At 36.8% G+C, this 27,788-nt stretch overlaps 1 protein-coding gene across 1 annotated transcript in view; it reads right to left on the minus strand.

The window, feature by feature from the left end:
* The window catches only part of LOC122750970 (NXPE family member 1-like), a 31,934-nt gene extending 5,626 nt beyond the window's left edge, over positions 1-26,308 (minus strand). The window contains exons 1-4 of the mRNA XM_043997858.1: positions 26,204-26,308; positions 4,648-4,658; positions 1,769-2,449; positions 1,075-1,136 (exon numbers count right to left, since the gene is read on the minus strand). Coding sequence (XP_043853793.1) covers positions 1,075-1,136; positions 1,769-2,449; positions 4,648-4,658; positions 26,204-26,308 — 859 coding nt within the window. The remainder of the gene's footprint in view (positions 1-1,074; positions 1,137-1,768; positions 2,450-4,647; positions 4,659-26,203) is intronic.
* Positions 26,309-27,788: the final 1,480 nt, after the last annotated feature.

Consider the following 27,788-nt stretch of genomic DNA (forward strand, 5'->3'; position numbering starts at 1 on the left):
CCATTTGTAATATGTATTCTCTGCAGAGGCCCTCCCTTTGCAGACAGTGTCAAAGCCTGGGTTCATGAGGGACCACCCATCTGTTATTTTTTTACTGTTTCATCAAAGAAACAGCACATGTTCCTCAAAGAAACAAATGGGGGAATGTGGTAAGATTATTGGAATTTGCCTGACTCATTGAGAGGGGCCACATCTGGCCTGCCCTGAAGTGAAGTATGCTGCTGATGTCAGAAGGAGAAACCACTCTCCACAGGCAGTTTTGAAGGACCTCCCCTTTTGGGGGAGGAAGATTTAATGCTTGCTGAGGGGAGCTCACTCTCTTCTGGAGTCACTATCCTCTCGGTGGCGTGAGCAGCTGCAGTAGTAGATGAGTCTTTCAGGCCTGGCTGTAAGCTGTTTTTTCCATTGAAGCTACGAGCCCTAGGTGGTGAGTTAACATATGGACCCTGCTCTTTTGAATAAGCTGAACTGGAAGCTAGTTTGGGAATTGTATAGACTTAGATTAGAGTTAGGAGGATTATCTGTATTTCTTTTTCCCTATTCCCTTGTCTTTGATTTTATTAGTTTCACCTTTGCTATTTATTTTATTCCCATTAATAAAACTTGATTCATTTGTGGAAAAGAGAATGTTAGGCCCCTTTCATATTGGTCTCGGAGAAATATCTAAAAAGGCAGTTTGGAGGGGAGGGAGCTTTGAACCTAGAGGTGCCTCATTATTTTCAGGACCCCAATATTACAGTGAGCCACTCAATTAACTCTCCATATATTAAATTTGGCCCCCACAGTTCCCAAATCTCCTTGTTTCCAACTGACTTAATGCTGAGTAAAAGTTACATATGAGGAAATTTCATTTAAAAAAAGTACGGGGGGGGCAGCTAGATGGCGCAGTGGATAGAGTACCGGCCCTGGAGTCAGGAGTACCTGACTTTAAATCCAGCCTCAGACACTTAACACTTACTAGCTGTGTGACCCTGGGCAAGTCACTTAACCCCAACTGCCTCACTAAAAAACAAAAAAACAAACAAAAAAGTACAGGGACCAAGTATCACCAATTCCGGCACAGAACTGACTTACTGTTACAATTTGAGACCTCAATGGATTTAAAACTTTTCATAATTTCGACCCCCACATTGGACCTTCAAAAGACAGAAACATAAATTTATCAGTTGTAGGCTCAGACTCAATGATCAGCCCATATCCATTCATTCCTAAACTTTTCACTACTTTATTCTTTTTCACTATTTTTTTTTTTGCTGGGCAATAAGGGTTAAGTGACTTGCCCAGGGTCACACAGCTAGTTAAATGTCAAATGTCTGAAGCTGGATTTGAACTCAGGTCCTCCTGAATCCAAGGACAGTGCTTTATCCACTGTGCCACCTAGCCACCCCCATTCTTTTTCACTATTAACTTATAGGTCAACATAAGGACATTTACAATCAATACTTCCAAGTTCATAGGTGAGTTATTTCTCTTGTTTTAATTAGATTTTAACTGAAGATACTTGTATACAATTCTATCTGACCATATTCTTTTCAGATAAGAGAAAACCAACACTTGTTTATAAGAATCCAGTAACATCAGTCACTTTTTGAAAATGACAAGTGTATATGAAAGAAAATGTTTTTCTAGGAATCTCTCTTTCTATAAATTAATTTCATGTGACTCTTACTGTATTAATATAGCTCAGTTAGGAAAACAATCTTCACATGAAGTATGGAACCTTTACCCTTCAATCTACATTTACTTGTATATTTGAAATTCTGTTTACCTTTGAAAAAGGGTTTTCTCCTTTACACTAAGATAAGAAACTTTACTATTCCTGGTCTTCATATGGGTGAGTGCATCACAGGATACATGTGGAGGTTTCACACAGTAGAAGGCTTCTTGATCTCGTTGGTCCAGGTATTGGCACAATTCAGCACTTGTGTTTAGAACCAGGCCACATTCAGTGAAGACCTGGGATGTGCCATTGGCAAATTGACCTGTGAAAATCACCTTATCATAGCCCATATTCCTTGCTCTCCAGAGCGCAGACACCCCTTCACTGGGGTGAATGAGTAGAAGAGACACAAAGACTCTGCCCACCCAGAATAGTGTGAAGCTGACAAGGTAGGTGCCATTGTTGAAGTCAGTCACTCTTCCTGAAGCTCCTGCCTTCAGTTCTGGGGAAGAAATCCTGGCCCTTAAGAAGTCTCCTCCATATTTCTTTCTGTGCCCCAAATGGTCTCTCATTTCCAGGGAGATGTCTAGCTGATCCCCCCTGCAGTAGGTAGTCTTCGGATTGATGATTTTGGCCACACTGTGGACTGCACTGATGGTGGTGTTCACATGAGAGAATGGTCTGTGTGGAATAAGCTTGTCTTGCTGATTGATTATTTTATTTATTTTCTGCTCAATCTCTGTAGGTTCTGTAACTGTGCAGAGTGGCATTTTGGTGCATAAGCAACTTCTGGAAGTGTCCCAGTGATGTACAGAGATGGGAAGTTTCAATGTTAATCCAGACTGAAACAAAAAGAAAAATAATTTAATATATGCAGACCATAGAACCTTTCCCAATTTGGGCATTATGAGAGGTGACTTTACGAAGTTCTGAATAACAACTTTCTCATCTTCAATTTTAATTGCTCTATCATTCTCTGTCCCTAATACTTGGAAGGAACCACCTGAGAAGATCTTTTTTTTTTTTTTTTTTTTTTTGCGGGGCAATGGGGGTTAAGTGACTTGCCCAGGGTCACACAGCTAGTAAGTGTCAAGTGTCTGAGGCCGGATTTGAACTCAGGTATTCCTGAATCCAGGGCCGGTGCTTTATCCACTGCGCCACCTAGCCGCCCCCTACCTGAGAAGATCTTAAGGCAATTAGATAAACAAGATGGTAGGTGAGAATCCACTTTAAAGTTAGAGAAATTAAAAGGAAGGCAGGAAAAAGAAGTCGGGTGATGACCAAACTTGGGATCTTCTCTTGATCTCCTTGGTTGACAATACTCCCCCATTTCTGTGAAAGCTAAGAAATAAAAAAAACAAAACAAAACCCTTTTATTTGCTATACAGTCATATATATAGTATAATATATGCACACCTATATGTTTTATTTCCCAATAGAATATAATCTAATCAAGTCAAGGCACTATTTTGTTTTTGTCTTCATTTCCCCCCACACCCATAACAATATCTAGCATGTAGCTAGCTCTTAACAAATGTTTATTGACCTTTATCAGAAATGGCTAAGCAGATACATAAACTTATTCCCAGAGGTTTTAGGATGGAACCACCCAAGGAGAAAAAAGGAAGAAAGAAAGCAATAGTCATACATCCACTTAGATATGTCCAGTGAGGGATAACGTATCTTCACCTTTCAATAGAGCCCATTCTTCTTTTCGATAACTCTATTGTTTGCATATTATTTCTCCCACTAGAATGTGGAGCTCTTTGAGAGGAGGGGATATCTTTTGCCTTTCTTTATATCCCCAGCACTTAACACAATGGGTGCTTTATAAATACTTATTGATTGACTGACATCAAAGCTAAATTTGCCTCTCTGAACTTCCAACTTTGGCTCTAAGATCTGGTTTCTGTGACCAAATGTAACATGTCCAATCCTCCATTTGACAATGCTTCAAATACTGACATTCACCTGTGTGGGACAGTTATGGATTTGAGTCAGATTAAACTCTGAGGATGGAGTCTGAAAGAGACCTAGCCGCCCGCCCCCGCCCCCAGAATAGCTGGCCTCTTGCTTTGCCTAAAATTAATTGCTTGTCAAATTCTCACTGTCTCCTTTAAGTTTTAAGTTTTATTGTTGAGATAATGGACTTGGGACAGTTCTTTAAACTTTGGGGATGGGGTCTGAGAGATATCCAGTCCCCCAGTAAGTTTTATTACTTGTCACAGTTCTACCAATTAGCACTATTTACTTTACTTTTGCTTAGTTCCCACATGCCAGCTACACCTTAGTTTATGGCCTGTAATAAAAAACTCCCCTCTCACATGTCAGAATCCTGGTCCCTGTCATGGCAGATAAGGGAGTGATTTCTGCCTCCCTCTTTCTTTGACATTCCTCAGACTTGCCCCTTCCCCTTCTCCCCTTTGTTCTTGGACATGTCTCCATACATGGATCACGAGTTGGGTACGCATCTTGGGTGAGACAGGATTGGATGTTAGATTGTGAGCTCATCCACCCTAGATGTACGCAGGGACAGTCCTTTTTAAGATTATTATAAAAACCTAGAAGATTGGGCATATCTTTGCAAGACTTCAATGTGTAATTGGGTTTTGCCCGTCCTCATGAGGATGTAATAAATCTGTCTCTGCTTGACTTGGTGGTCTCCTCGAGTTATTTGGATAAACTGAGGCAGTTTGTCCCAAACACACCTATTATGTCCCCCTTGAGTTTTCTCTTCCACATGTTAAACATCCTTGGTTCCTTAAACCAATTTTCACAGGATATGAACGAAAAGCCCTTCTCTATTCTGGTTTCTCTGCACTGAAAATTCTCTGTCTTATAATTGTGCTTATGGAACTGTGGTTCCCAGAGCTAAACATAATACTCCAAATGTCATCTTATCCAGGTCAGAATACAAAAAGCCTTTTCCCTTTTGCCATTTTCCTAGACAATGAGCCTCTATTAACGCACCCTAAGCCTATGTATACTTTTTTGTCTTCTGGATTATACTACTGACTCAAATTGAGTTTATAGTCTATTTTTTTCATACAAACTATTCTCTAATCATATTTTACCTCGACTGTATTTGTGAAGTTGACTTTTTGTTTTCAACATTCATTTTTATAAGATTTTGAGTCCCAAAGTTTTCTCCCTCCCTCTCTGCTCTCCCCCTTCTCCATGACAGCAAGCAATTCGATATAGGTTATACATTACACACATGTTGAACATATTTCCAAAATTAGTTGTGTTGTGAGAGAAGAATCAGAGCAAAAGGGGAAAACCACAAGAAAGAAAAAACAAAAACAACACCAAAAAAAGTGAAAATAGTTTTCTTCTATCTGTATTCAGATCCTGTTGTTCTTTCTCTGTATGTGGAGAGCATTTTCCATCATGTGTCTTGGGGAATGAAGTTGACTTTTTGAACCCAAGTGTGACATTGTACATTTATCTCTACTGATAATTTTTTTCTGTCTCTTTTTTTCCAAATGAGAAAATTGAAACCCAGAAAACCTCCTGGTGATCTGCTAAAGTCAAACTGCTAAATTCTTCCAGGGTTTGAACCTAAATTTGCTGGCTCCAAATTGAGTGTTCTTGATTCTGTTGTTGTTGTTGTTATTGTTGTTAAGTCATTACAGTTGTGTTTGACTCTTCATGACCTTATTTGGGGTTTTCTTGGCAAAAACACTGGAGTGATTTGCTGATTTCTTCTCCAGTTTATTTTACAGATGAGGAACTGAGGCAAATAGGGTAAGTGACTTGCCTAAGGTCAATGTTTGGGATAAACTGCCTCAGTTTATCCAAATAACTTGAGGAGACCACCAAGTCACGCAGAGATAGATTTATTACATCCTCATGAGGACGGGCAAAACCCAATTACACATTGAAGTCTTGCAAAGATATGCCCAATCTTTTAGGTTTTTATAATAATCTTAAAAAGGACTGTCCCCGTGTACATCTAGGGTGGATGAGCTCACAATCTAACATCCAATCCTGTCTCACCCAAGATGCGTACCCAACTCGTGATCCATGTATGGAGACATGTTCAAGAACAAAGGGGAGAAGGGGAAGGGGTACAAGTCTGAGGAATGTCAAAGAAAGAGGGAGGCAGAAATCACTCCCTTATCTGCCATGACAGAGACCGGGATTCTGACATGTGAGAGGGGAGTTTTTTATTACAGGCCATAAACTAAGGTGTAGCTGGCATGTGGGAACTAAGCAAAAGTAAAGTAAATAGTGCTAATTGGTAGAACTGTGACAAGTAATAAAACTTACTGGGGGACTGGATATCTCTCAGACCCCATCCCCAAAGTTTAAAGAACTGTCCCAAGTCCATTATCTCAACAATAAAACTTAAAGGAGACAGTGAGAATTTGACAAGCAATTAACTTTTAGGCAAAGCAAGAGGCCAGCTATTCTGGGGGCGGGGCTAGGTATCTTTCAGACTCCATCCTCAGAGTTTAATCTGACTCAAATCCATAATTGTCCCACACAGTCAAACAGCTAGCAAGTGCCTGAGACAGTATTTGAACTCAGGAAGATGAGTCTTCCTGACTTTAGGTCTGGCACTCTATTGACTGTGCTAACCAGCTCTACCTAGCTACCTATTCAACTCCAGGCTAATTTAACAAACACTTCTTGTTGGCCAGACAATTAGTATCTTTTGTTGCTTCTGAGCTTCACTGAGTCCAGAAGAAGTTAAAATACTTGTCAGGGGACAGATATCTTGTTAATAAAAGCATTGGAAATACCATTATAATTACTTAATAATGAAATGAAACTGATTTGAATGTTGTGATGTGGGAAGTACCATGGAGATTATGTAGTCTAAACTCTATGTTTTAGAAAAGAATAAATTGAAGACCCAAGAAGCTGACCAGCTTGTTTCTTTGTTTCTCTTTGTTTCTTTCTTTCTTTCCTTCTTTTGTTTTCCCCTATTTATTTATAATTTTATTTTTTCCAAAATTACATGTAAAAACAATTTTAATGTAGACTTTTAAAGCTTTGTGTTCCAAATTCTCTTCCTTGCTCCCTCCCCACCCCACTAAAGAACACAAGCAATTCAATATATTATGCATGTGTAGTCATGCAAAACTTTTTCACATTAATCAGACTGTGAAAGAAAACAGACAAAAAAACTTTTAAAAAAGGAACTAAGAAATCATTATGTTTCAATCTGTATTCAGACAACATCAGTTCTTTCCCTGAAGATAAATGGAATTTTTCTAAAATCCTTCAGAATTGTCTTGGATCATTGAATTGCTGAAAATAGCTGTCATTCACAGCTGATCATCTTACAATTTTGCTGTTACTTTGTATATAGTACATATCACTTTGCATCAGCTCCTATAACTCTTTCCAGTTTTTTCTGATAGCATCCTGCTCATCATTGCTATTTTAAAATAAAAGTATTTTATTTTATTTTATTTTATTGGTTTGTTTTTGTTTTTGGTGAGGCAATTGGGGTTAAGTGACTTGCCCAGGGTCACACAGCTAGTAAGTGTTAAGTGTCTGAGGTCAGATTTGAACTCAGGTCCTCCTGACTCCAGGGCTAGTGCTCTATCCACTGTGCCACCTAGCTGCCCAAAAGTATTTTATTATTTTCCAGTTACTTGTAGAGATAGTTTTCAACATTTGTTTATATAAGATTTCCAATTTCAAATTTTTCTCCCTCCTTCCCCGCCTCCCCTAGACAGCAGATAATCTGATATAGGTGTTTATATATATATAATATTAAACATAATTCTCCATTAGTCATGTTATAAGAGAAAAATCAGAGGAAAAAGGAAAAACCTCAAAAAAGAAAAACAATAGCACCAAAACCAAAAGAAATAATATGGTCCAATAAGCATCCATATTCCACAGTTCCTTTTTTTTCCTTCTGGATTTGGAGAGCCTTTTCCATCATGAGTACTTTGGAACTTTCTTATACTGTTGGATTGATGAGAAGAATCTAGTCTATCACAGTTGATCAACACATAATGTTGATGATACTGTATATAATATTCTTCTGGTTCTACTCATCTCCCTCATCATTGGTTCATGCAAGTCCTTCCAGGTTTCTCTGAAATCATCCTGCTCATAATTTCTTACAGCATAGTAGAATTCCACTACATTCATATGCCACAACTTGTTCAGTCATTCCCCAATTGATGGGCAACACCTCAATTTCCAATTCCTTGCCACCACAAAAAAGCAGCTATAAATATTTTTGTACATGTGGGTCCTTTTCCCTTTTTTATGATCTCTTTGGGAAAAAGACGCAAAAGTGGTATTGCTTGGTGCACAGCTTTATAGCGCTTTGGGCATAATTCCAAATTGCTCTCCAGAATGGTTGGATTCACAGCTTCACCAACAATTCATTAGTGTTCCAATTTTTCCACACCTTCTCCAACATTTATTATTTTCCTTTTTTTGTCATATTAGACAATCTGATAGGTGTCAGGTGGTACCTCAGTGTTTTTTTAATTTACATTGCTCTAATCAATAGTGATTTAGAGCATTTTTTCATGTGGCAATAGAGAGCTTTGATTTCTTCCTCAGAAAACAGCCTGTTCACATCCTTTGATCATTTCTCAATTGAGGAATAACTTGGATTCTTAGAAATTTTATTTTGTTCCCTATATATTTTAGAAATGAGGCCTTTATCAGAAGTACTGGTCATAAAAATTGTTTCTCAGCTTTCTGCATCCCTTCTAATTTTGGATGCATTGCTTCTGTTTGTACAAAGCCTTTTTAATTTAGTGTAATCAAAATCATCCATTTTGGATTTCATAATATTCTCTATCTCTTGTTTGGTCATAAACTGTTCTCCTTTCCAAAAATCTGAAAGGTAGACTATTTCTTCTTCTCCTAATTTATCTATGGTATCACCTCTTATGTCTAAATCATGTACCCATTTTGACTTTATTTTAGTATAAAGTGTAAGATGTTGATCTATGCCTAATTTCTGCCATACTATCTTCCAGTTTTCCCAGAAGTTTTTCTGAAATACTGAGTTCCTATCCCAGAAGCTGGAGTCTTTGGGTTTCTCAAACAGTACATTACTAATGTCATTTACTACTGTGTCTCCTGTGCCTAGCCTATTCCATTGGTCCTCCACTCTATTTCTTAGCCAGTACCAGATAGTTTTGATGACTGCTGCTTTATAGTAGAGCTTCAGATTTGACAGAGCTAGCCCACCTTCCTGTGCATTTTTTTCATTGTTTCCCTTGATATTCTTGACTTTTTGTTTTTCAGATGAATTTTGTTATTATTTTTTCTAGCTCTATAAAATTATTTTTAGGTTGTCTGATTGGTCTTGCACTGAATAAGTAAATTAATTTAGATAGAATTGTCATTTTTATTATATTAGCTCGGCTTATCCATGAGCAATTATTATTTTTCCAATTATTTATATCTGATTTGATTTGTGTGAAAAGTGTTTTGTAATTGTGTTCATAGAGTTCCTGGGTTTGTTTTGCCAAGTAGACTCCCAAGTATTTTATATTATCTACTGTTACTTTAAATGGAATTTCTCTTTCTATCTCTTGCTGATGGACTTTGTTGGTCATGTATAGAATTGCTGATGATTTATGTGGATTTCTTTTATATCCTGCTACTTTGCTAAAGTTGTTAATTGTTTCAAGTAATTTTTGAGTTGATTCTCTAGGATTCTCTAAGTATACCATCATATCATCTGCAAAAAGTGATAGTTTTGTTTCCTCCTTGCCTATTCTAATTCCTTTAATTCCTTTCTCTTCTCTGCTAATGCTAACATTTTTATTACAATATTAAATAATAGAGGTGATAATGGACATCCCTGTTTCACCCCTGATCTTATTGGGAAGGCCTCTGACTTATCTCCATTACATATAATGCTTGCTGATGGTTTTAGGTAAATACTGCTTATTATTTTAAGGAAAGCTCCACCCAATCCTAAGCTCTCTAGTGTTTTTATTGGGAATGGGTGCTGTATTTTATCAAAGCTTTCTCTGCATCTATTGAGATAATCATATGATTTTGGTTAATTTTCTTATTGATGTGGTTGATTATGTTGATAGTTTTTCTAATGTTGAACCAGCCCTGCATTCCTGGGATAAATCCCACCTGGTCATAGTGTATTATCCTGGTGATCACTTACTGTAATCTCCTTGCTAATATCTTATTTAAGATTATAGCATCAATATTAATTTGGGTAATTGGTCTATAATTTTCTTTCTCTGTTTTGGCTCTGCTTGGTTTTGGTATGAACACCATATTTGAGTCATAAAAGGAATTTGGTAGAACTCCTTCTTCACCTAGTTTTTCAAATAATTTGTATAATATTGGAATTAATTGTTCTTTAAATGTTTGGTAGAATTTACCTGTAAACCCATCTGTCCCTGGGGACTTTTTCTTAGGGAGTTCATTAATGGTGTGTTCAATTTCTTTTTCTAACATGGGCTTATTTAAGGATTTTATTTCCTCTTCAGTTAACCTAGGCACTTTGCATTTTTCTAAATATTCATCAATTTTATTTAGATTGTCAAATTTATTGGCATACAGTTGGGCAAAATAATTCCTAATTATTGATTTAATTTCCACTTCATTGGTGGTAAAATCACTCCTTTCATTCTTGATACTGGTAATTTGGTTTTCTTCTTTCTTTTTTAAATCAAATTAACCAGTGGTTTACCTTATTGGTTTTTTCATAAAACCAGCTCTTAGTTTTATTGATTAATTCTATAGTTTTCTTGCTTTCAATTTTAATAATTTCTCCTTAATTTTCAGGATTTCTAATTTAGTATTTAATTGGGGATTTCTAATTTGTTCTTTTTCTAGCTTTTTAAGTTGCATGCCTAATTCACTGATCTCCTCTTTCTCTTTTTTATTCATGTAAGCAGTTAGAGCTATAAAATTTCCCCTAAGCACTGCTTGGGCTGCATCCCATAGATTTTGGTATGTTGCTTTATTATTGTCATTCTCTTGGATAAAGTTATTGATTATTCCTATGATTTGTTGTTTGACCCACTCATTCTTTAGAAAGAAATTATTTAGTTTCCAATTGATTTTCAGTCTACCTTTCCATGGCTCTTTCTTACATGTAATTTTTATTGCATCATGATCTGAGAAGGATGCATTTACTATTTCTGCCTTTCTACATTTGACTATGAGGTTTTTGTTCCCTAATACATGGTCAATTTTTGAAAATGTGCCATGTACTGCTGAGAAAAAGTTTTATTCCTTTCTATCCCCATTCAATTTCCTTTCTTTCTTTCTTTTTTGGTGATACAATTGGGGTTAAGTGACTTGCCCAGGGTCACACAGGGTCTGTCTGAGAATGGATTTGAACTCAGCTCCTCCTGAATCCAGGGCCAGTGCTCTATCCACTGTGCCATCTAGCTGCCCCTCAATTTTCTCCAGACATCTATCATGTTTAACTTTTCTAATATTCTATTCACCTCTTTCACTTCTTTCTTATTTATTTTGTGGCTAGCTTTATCTCATTCTTAGAGGGGAAGATTCAGATCCCCCACTAGTATAGTATTACTGTCTAATTCCTCTTGTAACTCATTTAACTTCTTTAAGAGTTTGGATGCTGTAACATTTGGTGCATACATTTTTTTTGTTTGTTTTTTGGGTGATGCAATTGGGGTTAAGTGACTTGCCCAGGGTCACACAGCTAGTAAGTGTCAAGTGTCTGAGGCTGGATTTGAATTCAGGTCCTCGCATACATGTTTAATATTGATATTACTTCATTATCTATAGTACCTTTTGGCAAGATGAAGTTTCCTTCCTTATCTCTATCATTTCTTATAGCACAATAAGGTTACATCATAATCTCATCCCACAATTTGTTCAATCATTCCCCAATTGATGGGAATCTCCTCAATTTTGAAGTCAACTTTTTGTTTTTTATCTCTTTTGGATACTGACCTAGTAGAAGTATTACTTCATCAAAGTATATACATGGTTTTAGCCCTTTAGCCGTATTTCCAAATTGCTCTACAGAATGTTTGAATCAGTTTACAACTTTACCAAGAGTATATTAACATCTCATTTTCTGCATATCCCCAACCACATTTGTTATTTTCCTCTGCTATTCTGTTAGCCAATTCAATAGGTATAAGATAGTACCCTAGAATGGTTTTGACCTGCATCTCTCCAATCAATAGTGAGTTAGAGCATTTTTTTTAATATGGCTATAGGTAACTTCGATTATTTCATTTAAAACCTTCATATCTTTTGATCATCTATCAATTTAGGAATAGCTCTTATTTAAATAATTTTAATAAATTTGACTCAGTTCTCCATGTGTTTGAGAAATGAGGTTGTCAGACAAACTTGCTTCAAATTTTTTCACAGTTATTATTGCTAATTGCATTTTCCTCCATCATATTCCCTCCCCATGACATTCACTCTATTTTCTATCTTCTTCCACCCTGTCTCTCCTCAAAAGTATTTTGCTTCTGACTGCCCCCTCCCCCAATATGCCCTCCTTTCTATCACCCTTATCCTCTTCCCTCCTAATTTCCTGCAGGGTAAGGTAGATTACTATACCCATTTGAATGTGTATGTTATTCCCTCTTTGAGCCAATTCTGATGAGAGTAAGGTTCAATCAATCCCCAGAACTTCTCCCATCTTCTCCTCCATTGTGTATATATATATATATATATATATATATATATATATATATATATATATATATATATATATATATATATATATATATATATATATATATATATATATATATTGTGGGGCAATGGGGGTTAAGTGACTTGCCCAGGGTCACACAGCTAGTATGTGTCAAGTGTCTGAGGTCAGATTTGAACTCAGGTATTCCTGAATCCAGAGCCAGTGCTCTATCCACTGTGCCACCTAGCTGTCCCTAAACATTTTTCTTGTCTTTTTTTATGTGAAATATTTTATCCCATTCTACCTCTCCCTTTCCCTTTCTCCAGTACATTTTCCTCACCTCTCAATTTAATTTTTTAATGATATTACCCCTTCATATTCAACTCACACTCATGCCCTTTGTCTAAATATACTCCATCCATGTACCATAATAATGAGAAAGTTTTTATGAGTTACAAATATCATCTTCCCATGTAGGAATTTAAAAAGTTTAACTTTTTAATATCCCTTACTATTTATTTTTCCTGTTTTTTTTTAGGCTTCTTTAGGGTCTTGTATCTAAAAGTCAAATTTTCTATTCCAATTAGGTCTTTTTCATCAAGAATGTCTGGAAGTCCTCTTTTTCATTAAAGTTCCATTTTCCCCCCTGAAAGATTATACTTAGTTTTGCTGGGTAGGTGATTGTTAGTTATAATCCCAGTTTCTTTGCCCTCCAGAATATAATATTTCAAGCCCTCTGATCCTTTAATGTAGAAGCTGCTAGATCTTGTATTATCCTGACTGTGGCTTCACAGTATTTGAAATGTTTCTTTCTTGCTGCTTGCAGTATTTTCTCCTTTACTTGGGAGCTCTGGAATTTGGCTATAATATTCCTGGAAGTTTTCATTTTGGGATCTCTTTCAGGAGGTTGTTGATGGATTCTTTTAATTTCTATTTTACCTTCTGCTTCTAGAATATCAGGGCAACTTCCCCAGACAATTTCTTGGAAGATGATGTGTTGGGTCTTTGTTTTATTATGGCTTTCAGGTAGTCCAGTAATTTTCAAATTCTCTCTCCTGGATCTATCTGCCAAGTCATTTGTTTTTTCCAATGAGGTATTTCACATTTCCTTCTATTTTTTCATTCTTTTGCTTTTGCTTTTGCTTTATTGTTTCTTGATTTCTCATAAAGTCATTAGCTTCCATTTGCTTAATCCTAATTTTTAAGGAATTATTTTCTTCAGAGAACTTTTGTGCCTACTTTTCCATTTAGTCAGTTTGGCTTTTCAAAGCATTCTTTTCCTCATTGGCTTTTTGTACCTCTTTTACCATTTGTCCTAGTCTGTTTCTTAAGGTGTTATGTTCTTCATTATTTTTTGTGTCTCCTTTGCCAAGCTGTTGACTTTTTTTCCATGATTTTCTTGCATCACTCTCATTTCTCTTTCCATTTTTTCTGTTACCTCTCTTACATTGTTTTCAAAGTACTTTTTGAGCACTTCTGTGGCCTGAGACGAATTCATATTTTTTCTTGGAAGCTTTGGATGTAGGAGCTTTGACTTTGTTATCTTCTTCTGAGGGTATAGTTTAATCTTCCCTGTCACCATGTAAACTTTCTAGGTTCAGCATTTTTTTCTGTTTCTTCATTTTCCCAGTCTATTTCTTGACTTTTAACGCTTTGTTAAAGTGGAGCACTGCTTCCAGGGTGGAGGGTGCACTGTCCCAATTTTCAGGGGAAGTTGAGCAGCTGTTTTCAGAGATACTTCTAGGAATTTGTAAGTCCTTAGTTCTTCCAAGGTGGTATGATTTAAGGTGAGGTATGTTTACCACTCTCCTGGCCTGTGCTCTGGTCCACAAGCAACCACAGGCATGTTTTTCTGCCTGTGGAACTATGAAGCCTGCTCCACTATGACTCCAAGCCCTTGTGTACTTGTGTTTTTCCCCCAAATATGGACAAAACAACAGAGTTCTGCCTCAGTGCTGGAAAAGAGACCCCAGTAATCTACTTCTGGATTTGTTTGACCCTTTACCATCTGTAGGCTAATTTCTGCTGCTGATTCAGAGGCTCCTGAGGCCTGCTCCTAGTTTGCTGGGACTGGGGTCAGGGCTGGGTCCTCATTGGGGTTGGTTCTGTGCTGGCATGGTCTGTGCTGGGCTAAACCCCAATCTCATCCCCATACAATAGACCTTTCCTGCTGACCTTCTACATTGTCTTTGGCTGGAAAATGGTTTCACCCCTGTCCTATTGTGGGTTCTGCTGCTCTAGGAATTGTCTTATGGCATTATTTGAAGGTTTTTGGAATGTTCTTGGGGAGAGCTCAGGCAAGTCATTGACTGTCCTCAGCTATCTTGGCTTTGCCTCCTCCTAGAGCTCTTTCAGCTAAAATTTGACTAACCTTGCCAAAGAAGGCCAGTATCTCTAATAATTTCATTTATAACTCTACTATATTCCTTCTCTCCCAAAACTTTATCATCCTTCTTCTTAACATATTAACTTACTTGGTATTGTAGAGAAAATACATTTTACCCATGTATAGCACAAACCCTATTCCCTCTTGTCAAAGCCTATCATTTTAATAGGTATAATTACCTATTAAATCCTAGTGACTTCTGAAAATATTCTCTGAATCACCATTCCTCAGTCTTTCTTCTTTCTCCTCTAGTCAACGAAAAAGAGCTACCTTTCCTCCTAAATAATGCTGCTGATTCCACTGCAAGCACTCTTTAAAAAAAAAACAAAAAACCTTAATAGTATTTTTTCCAGTTACGTGTAAAGACAGTTTTCAACATTCATTTTTTTTTTTAATGAGGCAATTGGGGTTAAGTGACTCACCCAGGGTCACACAGCTAGTAAGTGTTAAGTGTCTGAGTCTGGATTTGAACTCAGGTACTCCTGACTCCAGGGCCAATGCTCTATCCACTGCGCCACCTAGGTGCCCCCTCAACATTCATTTTTATAAGATTTTGAGTTCCAAATTTTTCTCTCTCCCTTCTTTCCCTCTCCCCTCCCCAAGACAGCAAACAAGTTGATATAGGTTATATATTATTGTGAAAGAAGAATCAGAACAATTGGGAAAAATCTCAAAAGAGAAAAAAAAACAGAAAAAATAAAAATAGTATACTTCAGTCTGTATTCAGATTCCTCAGTTCTTTTTCTTGATGTGGAGAACATTTTCCATCATGAATCCTTTGGAATTATTTTGTATCATTGTATTGCTTAGAAAAGCAAAGTCTATCACAACTGATCATCCCACAATGTCATTGCAAACATTATTAACCTTAGGTCCCTAAACTTGTTTTGTAAAGAATTTTGGTATCCACATTTCAGTGTAATTGGTTTCCATGCTAATCCGAATACATTTTATTTTGTTTTAAAAAGATTATTTGCAGGGCGGAGCCAAGATGGCGGAGAGGAAGCAGCAAGCTGCCTGAGCTCTCCTTCTGTTCCCTCAAAACGAACATTAAATCAAGCCTCTGGACGGATTCTGAAACTACAGAACCTGCAAAGAGACAGAGAGACACAGTCCTCCAACCAGAGATAATTTAGAAGACTTCAGGAAAAGGTCGGTCTGACTCGGGCAAAAGGGAGGCCCAGCGCAGGGCAGCAACCCAGCGCCGAGGGGGTCGGGGCAAATCAGCAGGAGCTGCGGGTCACAGCCGAACAACTGAGGCTCCCGGAACCTGGTTCAAAAATCTGGTGGCCAAGAAGGACAGTGGAAAAACTTACCTGCACCGGCCGAGAGGGCCACGAACGGCGGGATCAGACGCTGGGGTCTGGCGCCTGGCTGGCCGAGCACAATCAGACAGGAAGTGCAGGACAGGGGATCTCCACACACCATAAAGGCCTCAGAGTAAAAGCCCGGTCACACAGCACCTATACACCTGCACAAGAAGCCCAAAACAGGGACCCTGGTGCCCCCAGAGCAGACCTCAACTTAAAGAATAAATAAATAAGCTGCAATAATGAGTAAGAAGCAAAAAAGAGCCCTCTCCATTGAGAGCTTCTGTATCAATAGGGAAGAAGCCAACACAAACTCAGATGAGGACAATAGCCTCAAATTGTCTACATCTGAAGCCTCACAAGGGAAGGTGAATTGGTCGCAAGAACAAAAAGCCTTCCTGGAAGAGCTCAAAAAGGATTTTAAAAATCAATTGCAAGAGGTAGAAGAAAAAATGGGGAGAGAAATGAAAGCAACACAAAAAAAACTATGAAAAAAGAATCAGCAACTTAGAAAGGAAGCTGAAGAAAACAAAGCCTTAAAAAATTCACTTGGCCAAATGGAAAAAAAAGCTGCATAATCTCACTGAAGAAAACAATACCTTAAAAAATTCACTTAGCCAAACGGAAAAAAAGGTACATAATCTCACTGAAGAAAACAATACCTTAAAAAATTCACTTAGCCAAATGGAAAAAAAGGTGCATAATCTCACTGAAGAAAACAATGCCTTAAAAATTAAAGTGGGACAGTTGGAAAAAAAGGAATCCATGAGATACCAAGAATCGGTCAAGCAGAATAAAAAAAATGAAAAAATAGAAGAAAATGTGAAATACCTCATTGGAAAGACAACTGATCTGGAAAACAGATCGAGGAGAGACAATTTGAGAATCATTGGACTGCCTGAAGCCATGACCAGAAAAAGAATCTAGATACCATATTCCAGGAAATTATTAAGGAGAACTGCCCTGATATCATAGAATCAGAGGATAAAATCATCATTGAAAGAATCCATCGATCACCTCCTGAAAGAGACCCCAAAAGGAAAACTCCAAGGAATATTGTAGCCAAATTCCAGACATTATCAGGTGAAGGAGAAAATACTCCAAGCAGCCAGAAAGAAGCAATTTAAATATCTGGAGCCACAGTCAGGATTGCTCAGGACCTGGCAGCTTCAACATTAAAGGACCGCAAGGCTTGGAATATGATATTCCGGAAGGCAAAGGAGATTGGATTGCAGCCGAGAATCTATTACCCAGCAGAAATGTGCATTTTCTTCAGGGAAAAGATGGACATTTAATGACATTGGGGACTTTCAATCTTTCCTGGTGAAAAGACCAGAACTGAATAGAAAATTTGATCTCAACATACAAGACTCAAGAGAAGTTTAAAAAGGTAAACAGAGGGGGAAAAAAAAAAGTTACCCTATTAGGTTAAACTGTTTATATCTCTACACAGGAAGATAATACTCATAACTCTTAAGAACTGTAAATGTATTTGGGCAGAGAGAAGGACTTTATATAGAGGGTATAAATATAAATTGTCTTTGATGTGATGATACAAAAGAATTAAGGAGATAAAAAGGGAGTCTATGGGAGGAGAGGAAAGGGGAGGTGGAATGGGATGAATTAGAATCATATGAAGAGGTGGAAAAAAACCTATTATAATAGAGGGAAAGAAAGGAGGGGGGAACATGGTTTCAACCCGATCTCATTAGATTTGACTCAAAGAGGGAATAACATATACGTTCATTGGATAAAGAAAACTTAACTCACTCTTTAGGGAAACAAAAGGGGAAGGGAAAGGGGGGACTGAGAAGGGAGGACAAAAGCAAGGGAGAAAAGGGGTAAAGAAAAGAGAGAGGGGTGATAAAAAGGGAGGGCAGATTGGGGGAGGCAGGGGGTAAAGAGTAAAACGTCGGTGAGGAGGAATAGGGTGGAAAGAAGGGGGGGAAAAGTACAAAGGGGGGTAAATAGAATGGAGGGGAATAGACAGTCAGTAATAATAACTGTTGAATGTGAATGGGATGAACTCTGCTATAAAACGGAAGCGAATTGCAGAGTGTGATTAAAAACCAGAACCCTACAATATGCTGTTTACAAGAAACACATTTGAAGCAGAGAGATACACACAGAGTAAAGGTAAAAGGCTGGAGCAGAAGAAATTATGCCTCAGCTAAAGTAAAAAAGGCAGGGGTAGCAATCCTTATCTCAGACATAGTGCAGGCAAAATTAGATCTCATTAAAAGAGATAAGGAAGGAAATTACATCTTACTTAAAGGTACTATAGATAATGAAGTATTATCAATATTGAATATGTATGCGCCAAGTGGTATAGCATCAAGTTCTTAGAGGAGAAGTTAAATGAGTTACAAAGGAATTAGAATAGTATACTATACTAGTGGGGGATCTGAATCTCCCCCTCTCAGAATTAGATAAATCTAGCCAAAAAATAAATAAGAAAGAAGTGAAAGAGGTGAATAGAATACTAGAAAAGTTAGACATGATAGATGTCTGGAGAAAATTGAATGGGGATAGAAAGGAATATACCTTTTTTCTTCTCAGCATACATGGCACATTTTCAAAATTGACCATGTATAGGGCACAAAAACATCATAGTCAAATGTAGAAAGGCAGAAATAGTAAATGCAATCCTTCTCAATCAATGATGCAATAAAAATTACATGTAAGAAAGAGCCAGGGAAAAGTAGAATGAAAATCAATTGGAAACTAAATATTTCATTCTAAAGAATGAATGGGCCAAACAAGAAATCATAGAAACAATCAATAACTTTATCCAAGAGAATGACAATAATGAGACAACATACAAAATCTATGGGATGCAGCAAAGCAGTGCTGAGGGGAAAATTTATAGCTCTAAATGCTTACATGAATAAAAAAGAGAAAGAAGGAGATTAATGAATTGGGCATGCAACTTAAAAAGCTGAAAAAGAACAAATTAGAAATCCCCAATTAGACACTAAATTAGAGATCCTGAAAATTAAAGGGAGAAATCAATAGATTGAAAGCAAAAAAAACTATAGAACTAATCAATAAAACTAAGAGCTGGTTTATGAAAAAACCAATAAAATAGATAAAATACTGGTTAATTTGATTAAAAAAAAAGAAAGAAGAAAACCAAATTACCAGTATCAAAAATGAAAAGGGTGATGTTACCACCAATGAAGTGGAAATTAAAGCAATAATTAGGAAATATTTTGCCCAACTGTATGCCAATAAATTTGACAATCTAAATGAAATGGATGAATATTTACAAAAATACAAACTGCCCAGGTTAACTGAAGAGGAAATAAAATCCTTAAATAAACCCATATTAGAAAAAGAAATTGAACAAGCTATTAATGAACTCCCTAAGAAAAAATCCCCAGGGCCAGATGGGTTTATGGGTGAATTTTACCAAACATTTAAAGAACAATTAATTCCAATATTATACAAATTATTTGGAAAAATAGGTGAAGAAGGAGTTTTACCAAATTCGTTTTATGACACAAATATGGTGGTGATACCAAAACCAGGCAAAGCAAAAACAGAGAAAGAAAATTATAGACCAATCTCCCTAATGAATATTGATGCTAAAATCTTAAATAAGATATTAGCAAGGAGATTACAGCAAGTGATCACCAGGATAATACACTATGACCAGGTGGGATTTATACCAGGAATGCAGGGCTGGTTCAACATTAGGAAAACTATTAACATAATCAACCACATCAATAAGAAAACCAACCAAAATCATATGATTACCTCAATAGATGCAGAGAAAGCTTTTGACAAAGTACAGCACCCATTCCTAATAAAAACACTAGAGAGTTTAGGAATAGGGGGAGCTTTCCTTAGAATAATAAACAGTATCTACCTAAAGCCATCAGCAAGTATTATATGCAATGGAGATAAATTAGAGGCCTTCCCAATAAGATCAGGGGTGAAACAGGGATGTCCATTATCACCCCTATTATTTAATATTGTCCTAGAAATGTTAGCTTTAGCAATCAGAGAAGAGAAAGGAATTAAAGGAATTAGAATAGGCAAGGAGGAAACAAAACTATCACTCTTTGCAGATGATATGATGGTATACTTAAGGAATCCTCGAGAATCAAGTCAAAAATTACTTGAAACAATTAACAACTTTAGCAAAGTAGCAGGATATAAAATAAATCCACATAAATCATCAGCATTTCTATACATGACCAACAAAGTCCAGCAGCAAGAGATAGAAAGAGAAATTCCATTTAAAGTAACGGTAGGTAATATAAAATACTTGGGAGTCTACTTGCCAAGACAAACCCAGGAACTCTATGAACACAACTACCAAACACTCTTCACACAAATCAAATCAGATCTAAATCATTGGAAAGATATCAATTGCTCATGGATAGGCAGAGCTAATATAGTAAAAATGACAATACTGCCTAAATTAATTTACTTATTCAGTGCCATACCAATCAGGCTACCTAAAAATTATTTTATACAGCTAGAAAAAATAATAACAAAATTCATCTGGAAAAACAAAAAATCAAGAATATCCAGGGAAATAATGAAAAAAAATTCACAGGAAGGTGGGTTAGCGGTACCAAACCTGGAGCTTTACTATAAAGCGGCAGTCATCAAAACTATCTGGTACTGGCTAAAAAATAGAGTGGTAGATCAATGGAATAGGCTAGGCTCAGGAAATGCAGTAGTAAATGACACTAGTAATGTAGTGTTTGATAAACCCAAAGACTCCAGCTTCTGGGATAGGAACTCAGTATTTGACAAAAACTGCTGGGAAAACTGGAAGATAGTATGGCAGAAATTAGGCTTAGACCAACATCTTACACCTTATACTAAAATAAGGTCAAAATGGATACATGATTTAGACATAAGAGGTGATACCATAGGTAAATTAGGAGAGAAAGGAATAGTGTACCTATCAGATCTTTGGAAAGGAGAACAGTTTTTGACCAAACATGAGATAGAGTATATTATAAAATGCAAAGTGGATGATTTTGATTATATTAAATTAAAAAATTTTTGTACAAACAGAAGCAATGCATCCAAAATTAGAAGGGAGGCAGAAAGCTGGGAAACAATTTTTGAGGCCAGTGCTTCTGATAAAGGCCTCATCTCTAAAATATATAGGGAATTAAATCAAATTTATAAGAATCCAAGTCATTCCCCAATTGAGAAATGGTCAAAGGATATGAACAGGCAGTTTTCTGATGAAGAAACCAAAGCTATCTATTCCCATATGAAAAAAATGCTCTAAATCTCTAATGATTAGAGAGATGCAAATTAAAACAACTCTGAGGTACCACCTGACACCTATCAGATTGGCTAAAATGACAAAAAAGGAAGATAATAAATGTTGGAGAGGCTGTGGGAAAATTGGAACACTAATGCATTGTTGGTGGAGCTGTGAGCTGATCCAACCATTCTGGAGAGCAATTTGGAATTATGCCCAAAGGGCGATAAAGCTGTGCATACCCTTTGACCCAGCAATCCCACTTTTAGGTCTTTTGCCCAAAGAAATCATGGAAGGGGGAAAGGGACCCACATGTACAAAAATATTTATAGCTGCTCTTTACGTGGTAGCAAGGAATTGGAAGTTGAGGGGGTGCCCATCAATTGGGGAATGGCTGGACAAGTTGTGGTATATGAATACAATGGAATACTATTGTGCTGTAAGAAATGATAAGCAGGAAGAGTTCAGAGAAACCTGGAGGGTCTTACGTGAGCTGATGATGAGTGAGATGAGCAGAACCAGAAGAACATTGTACACAGTATCATCAACATTGAGTGTTGACCTACTGTGATGGACTATATTCTTCTCACCAATGCAATGGTACAGAAGAGTTCCAGGGAACTCATGATAGAAGAGGATCTCCAAATCCAAGAAAAAAAAAGAAAGAAAGAACTGTGGAGTATAGATGCTGATTGAACCATATTATTTCTTTTGTTTTGGGTGCTGTTGTTTTTTTTTTCTATTTTGAGGTTTTGCATCACTGCTCTGATTCTTTCTCTTGTAACAGGATTAATGCAGAAATAGGATTAATGTTATTATGTGTATATATATGTGTGTGTATATATATATCTATATGTATATGTATAGATATATATAGATATAACCTATATCAGATTGCCTGCTGTCTAGGGGAGGGGGGAGGGAGGGGAGGGAGGGAGGGAGAAAGGTCTGAAATTGTGAAGCATGTATGGGCAAGAGTTGGGAACTATCTTTACATGTAACGGAAAAAATAAAATATCTCAAAAAAAAAAAAAGAATGAATCATTAAAGAAATTGTTGGCAAACATTTAAAAAAAAAAAAAGATTATTTGGAGAAGGGGACAATAGTCTTCACTAGACTGCCAAAGAGCTCTTTCTCTGTCTCTGTCTCTGTCTCTGTCAGTCCATCTGCCTCTCCCTCCCTAACTCCCTTCCTCTCTCTCTCTCTCTCTCTCTCTCTCTCTCTCTCTCTCTCTCTCTCTCTCTCTCTCTCTCTCTCTTTCTTTCTTTCGCGTGCACACACACACACACACACACACACACACACACACACCACAAATGTTAAGAACCCCTGTTCTATGAGCACCTTCAAATTCATTCCTTTTGCTTCCTTGGAGATCTTTCTCTAGCAATTACCTCATATCCATATACTTTCAAATCTTACTGTTTCACTGGCTTGTCTCCATATGCCTACAACTGTACTTAATATACCTATCTTCAAAATACAGCTATCTTCAAAAATCCTTCCTTTGATCCTTTTATGTCATCAGACTATCTTTCCAACTCTCTTTTCCTTCACTTCTCAATTAGTAAGAAAGGTTATCTAACTCTATAACCCTTTGTAATATTACTTCAACCCCCACAACCTCTCTGAATAGTCTCCATCATTGTCCTCATTGTGCAGGCTTTATTTTCCTACACTGTCAATAGTCCCTCTTCTTCAACACCATTGTCCTCATTCTGGGAACTGACAGTATAATTTATAAGCCATTTAGAGGGGATAACTTGTATGCACATCTTCCATGAGAATGGGAGGCAACATTAGGAAGCACATTTATCCTTATCTTATATATCACTTGAAATTTATAATGAGAAAATCACTGAATACATTATTTCTATTGTCATATCAATCAAGGAATCTCATAGAACAATGGCATATGTCTGAGCCAACTATTATTGGATGAGAAGCCCCAGATGGAATTTTACTCTAACAAATCAAATTACTTTTTTTTTTTTTGTGGGGCAATGAGGGTTAATTGACTTGCCCAGTGTTACACAGCTAGTAAGTGTTAAGGGTGTAAGGCCAGATTTGAACTCAGGTTCTCCTGAATTCAGGGCTGGTGCTTTATCTACTGTACCACCTAGCTGCCCACAAAATACTTTTTATAATAAAGAAAAAATAATAGTGGGATAATGTATTCTCTCAATTTTTGGTCAGTTCTATGGCTGTGAAAGTTGACCATTGCCTTATTTCATATTTTCATCAAGTATACATTTAAAACATATGTATCCATTCTCATAAATACTTTCTAAAGGTGAGATTGTAGGTATATGAGTCACTAATTGTTAATGTTCTTAATCACCTTTTTATAGTTATAACAATAGCAGCATATATATATATATATATATATATATATATATATTTAAAGTTTGCAAAGTACTTCATTGAGGACTTGCTGTTCAGTTGTTTCAGTTGCATCTGACTTTTTATGACCCCAGTTTGGGTTGTCTTGGCAAAGTTACTGCAGTGGTTTGCTATTTCCTTCACTAGTTTATCTTATAGATGAGGAAACTGAGACAAACAGGGTTAAGTGACTTGACAAAGTTCACATGCCTAGTAATCAGAAGTCAGATTTGAACTCAGCAAAATGAGTCTTCCTGACTTCCTGTCTAACTCTGTATCCAAGGATTTTCTAACTCTTATATGTGTATCCCTAGCATTTGGCACAGTCCTTGCTACATAGTAGGTCGACTTTTTGAATGAATGAAAGAATATACTAATAGAAGAGATAGGACCAAGTCTTCTGTTTCTTTTATTCTTGTTCCACTAGTTTTTCCACTATATCTGTGTGCTTCTCTACATAATTAGTAGAGATCATAATGTTTTTGTTAAAAGAGATGTTAGAGGTCATATAATCTAATGTCTCTTTTTTAAAAGTTTTCCCTTTTCATCCTTATCTGTGTTATAAGTCTGGAGCCCTGTAAGATTATAACAGTCATGGTGGAATGAAAATCTAAGTGCAGTTGAAGTAGACAGTTAGAAAAACAGAGAGGTAAAATCATTGGCAGGTAGAGAGGATGGAAGAAAGAGAAGCTGAGCTTAACTTCACCTAGAGGTCTATTATAACACCATTTGTTTCCCTGCCACACTTCTCACTGGTTGGCCCTTTGTGGAAAAGCAAATAGAACCAGGCCAAAGAGTAGGGATTAAGTCATTGAATCATAAAAATGAAAACATGGAGGATGAGTGGGAACATATCATTCATCTCCCTACTAAGAACAAGGAAGACAAGGAAGCTAAGGCCCAGAAAGCTTGTATGACTTCCTCAGATTCACATAGTTAGTACAAAAGCCAACACTGGAATCCAGATCTGCTAATTCCCATTCTTGTAATTCTTTCCTCTAATCCAGTCAGTGATACCTCAGTAGCTCAGAATAAAGGATGAAAATCCTTCCCCTGACATTTTTCTCTCTACTACTAATATTTTTGTTCCCAAATGCTTCTTATCCTTATTCCAAAGTCACTCAGAACATTTGATATGTTTAAATTAGCTTGGACAAAGTTCATTTTACCTACAGTAAAATTTAAATTGTGGCTCCTCTTATCATATTTTGTAGATAATTATTCAATATAATGAAAGCAAAGAAATAAGGCTAAATATACCAAAGCATTTTGAAATTTGAAACACAGTTCTATTAGAAGTAATGATAAAATACTAGATGGTATCCACAAATCCATTGAATAATGTCCTCTTTAATTAATATCACAAGAGTCAACAGAAATTAAGTCTTCTGTATTATATTCCTTATAGTAATCAGCCATACCCACCTCCCAGAGTAGGAGTGGCAACCAACCACAGCTCACAAAGTGTTCAGGGTGGGAGCACACAAAAGGAAGGAAGGAAGCAGCTGTGGCCAATACCTCTTAGGAATGCATTAGCCTCTGTCCACCACAGAGGGTACCTGCAGCCAGCACATAAAACCAGGAAAATAGGCCTTTCAGTGCTATCGTTTGGAATTTGCCCCTATGAATATTGCCCATGTAGAAAATATATCCTTTGGAGAAAGGAGGAAGGAGACTTATGGGACCTCATTCAAGGCAGCATGGCTAGGGAGAATGGATGCCTCTGTGTCTGGGCATGCATTCTCAGGGAGCTCTGTATGCTCCCTTATAGGCAGAGAGACTGAAGAACAATGCAAGCTGCCAAATTATTGAGTTTTTATTGAATAACAGGTTGATGATTAGGGTTTTTTTTTTATGTTGACAGAACATTTGACTGAGAGTCAAAAGACATGAGTTTTTTTTAGCCTTGGTTCTACTGATTATCTATGTGACTTCTGGCAAGTCCTCTAAATTCTCTGATCTCAGTTGCCCTTCACTGTAGCATGAGTAGTTTGGATCTTTATGTCCCCTTATACCTCAAAAATTCTATTATTGAAGGATGCCATATAATAATCTCTTGATAAAATAAAAACTATGGATTTTGCCATGTCCATAGCTCCCTTGAAGGAAGACACCTTGTGGCCCAGACACTGACCTCTGAGGAAGTTGTCTGATTAAGCATTTATTTTTCTCAGCTGAAATCCTTGTTATTGGTAAAATCAATGAGAGCTGTCCATACAAGGTATTTCCACTGATAAGTACAGCCCTCCCCCCCCTCCCCCCCCCCATCTGTAGAGATCTCAGGACTTCTTGTGGCCAGATCCAAGACAATCAAATGATCTATAATTTTTTTCCACCCAGAAAAGAATTTATCAATTGAGAGAGAAACCCAATGACACAGCAGTTTCTCCTAGGCCTGTAATTGGGACATAGATTAGGCTTTGGACATGCCAAAAAACATCAAAATCTAAAAAAATGGTTCCAATGTTCTGGATTAACTTCAAGGAAATCACCAGAGACCAAGGAAGGGGTCTGGGGACAGGGGGGAAACTTTTGGCCATTTAGTCATTATAGATTAATACCTCATTGACAACTCCCTCCATAAATTATACATCATTTACTTGACTTCTTTTGAAATAGAAGACAGAAAACAATTTCTACCTTTAAGAAGTTTTCAGACACCATAAAAAAGATCCAGGCAGCTATTGTAGACATCAGCATTAGCAGTATTTTATAAGTAGTCATTTTTGAAGCCATTTCAAGAGTCCTACAAAAGATTAATGTAAGAAAGGGAAGTCATGCTGGTGGTGGTGGTACAGTAGAAAGGGCACTGTCTGTGAAGTCAGAAGATGAGGGTTCACATCCCTCCTTTGGCAAGCTTAATGATGTGATCTAAATCAAGTTACTTAACTGGGCTTTTTCATTTATAAAATGAAGGAGGTACATAAGATGGCTTCTGAATGTGATGCATTTTTAAATCAATTAACTTATGATCCTATCAAATGTAAGAGGGCATCACTTCACTCTCATTTGCTTCTTTTTTCATAGAGTTAAAATTCATATAACTGATCTTCACAGCTATTCCAAGTCTGTCCCAGATCACATATCTCTGACCCTGGGAATATTTCATTAACATAGTCTATAGATGAAGAAAATAAGACAGAAATGTTTCTGGGGATAAAGAGGGAATCAGTTACCTAGAGAATGCACTTTTTCCTTGCATGTTGACTTCCCCAGCCACTAATATACAGGGTGTGCCAAAAATCATGATTATTTTAATTATTTTTAGAAAATTATTTTTCTTTACTTTTCACCATTTATAGGATTGGATTTTCCACACATAATGTAACTTCATTTCTTAGATATACTGTATATGATGCTATCATATTGTAAATTAAAACAAAAAAGGTCATATTAAATACTGAAACCCCTTTGTGACTTTTGGCCCACTCTGTATAACACAGAACATTTTCATTACAATTTAACATTGATTAAAAATTACTGGGGCAGCTTGGTGGTGCACTGGATAAAGCACAGGCCCTGGATTCAGGAGTTCAAAACCGGCCTCACACACTTGACACTTACTAGCTGTGTGACCTTGGGCAAATCATTTAACCCTCATTGCCCCACCCACAAAAAATAATTCCTTATGCCTTTTAATTCAGTGCAATGCAATTCAACTTAAAAAGCACTGATTATGCCAGACACAGTACTAAGTGCTAGGTATACAAAGATAAAAATGACCACAGCATTTCTCTCATATACATATTGAGGAAAACACAATATTCACAGGTAAGTAAGTACAGGTCATATACAAAATAAATACAAAATAATGAAGTGAGACAGAAATGAATTTGTCCCCCCCCCCTTTTTTTTTTATCAATTTAAGGATCTCTTCCTTCTCTTTCATTCTTTTTTGCCTCATAGAAATCTCTCCCCCAAGTGCTTCCTTCACTATTATATTAAACTTAGTCTCCATGCTAGGACTTTAAAATATTGTATTTCCTTCTTAAGCTATATATTTTTTGAAATTTTAGCCTCTATATAAACAAGTCTTCTTATCCCATCTTTCAGGCTTCAAAATAAGAATAAGATTTGTTTCAACCTGTAGATGAAATTACTTTCCACCATTTTCATTCTCTCTTAGCTCTTTTCACATTCATCCATTAAAGCTACATTAGTTTATGAGGAGTGAACTTCTAGGCTGAGGTGAACATTGACTTCCTTGATATTTTCA

The sequence above is a fragment of the Dromiciops gliroides genome, chromosome 3 (genome assembly GCF_019393635.1).
Source record: "Dromiciops gliroides isolate mDroGli1 chromosome 3, mDroGli1.pri, whole genome shotgun sequence".
NCBI classification, from domain to species: Eukaryota; Metazoa; Chordata; class Mammalia; order Microbiotheria; family Microbiotheriidae; genus Dromiciops; species Dromiciops gliroides.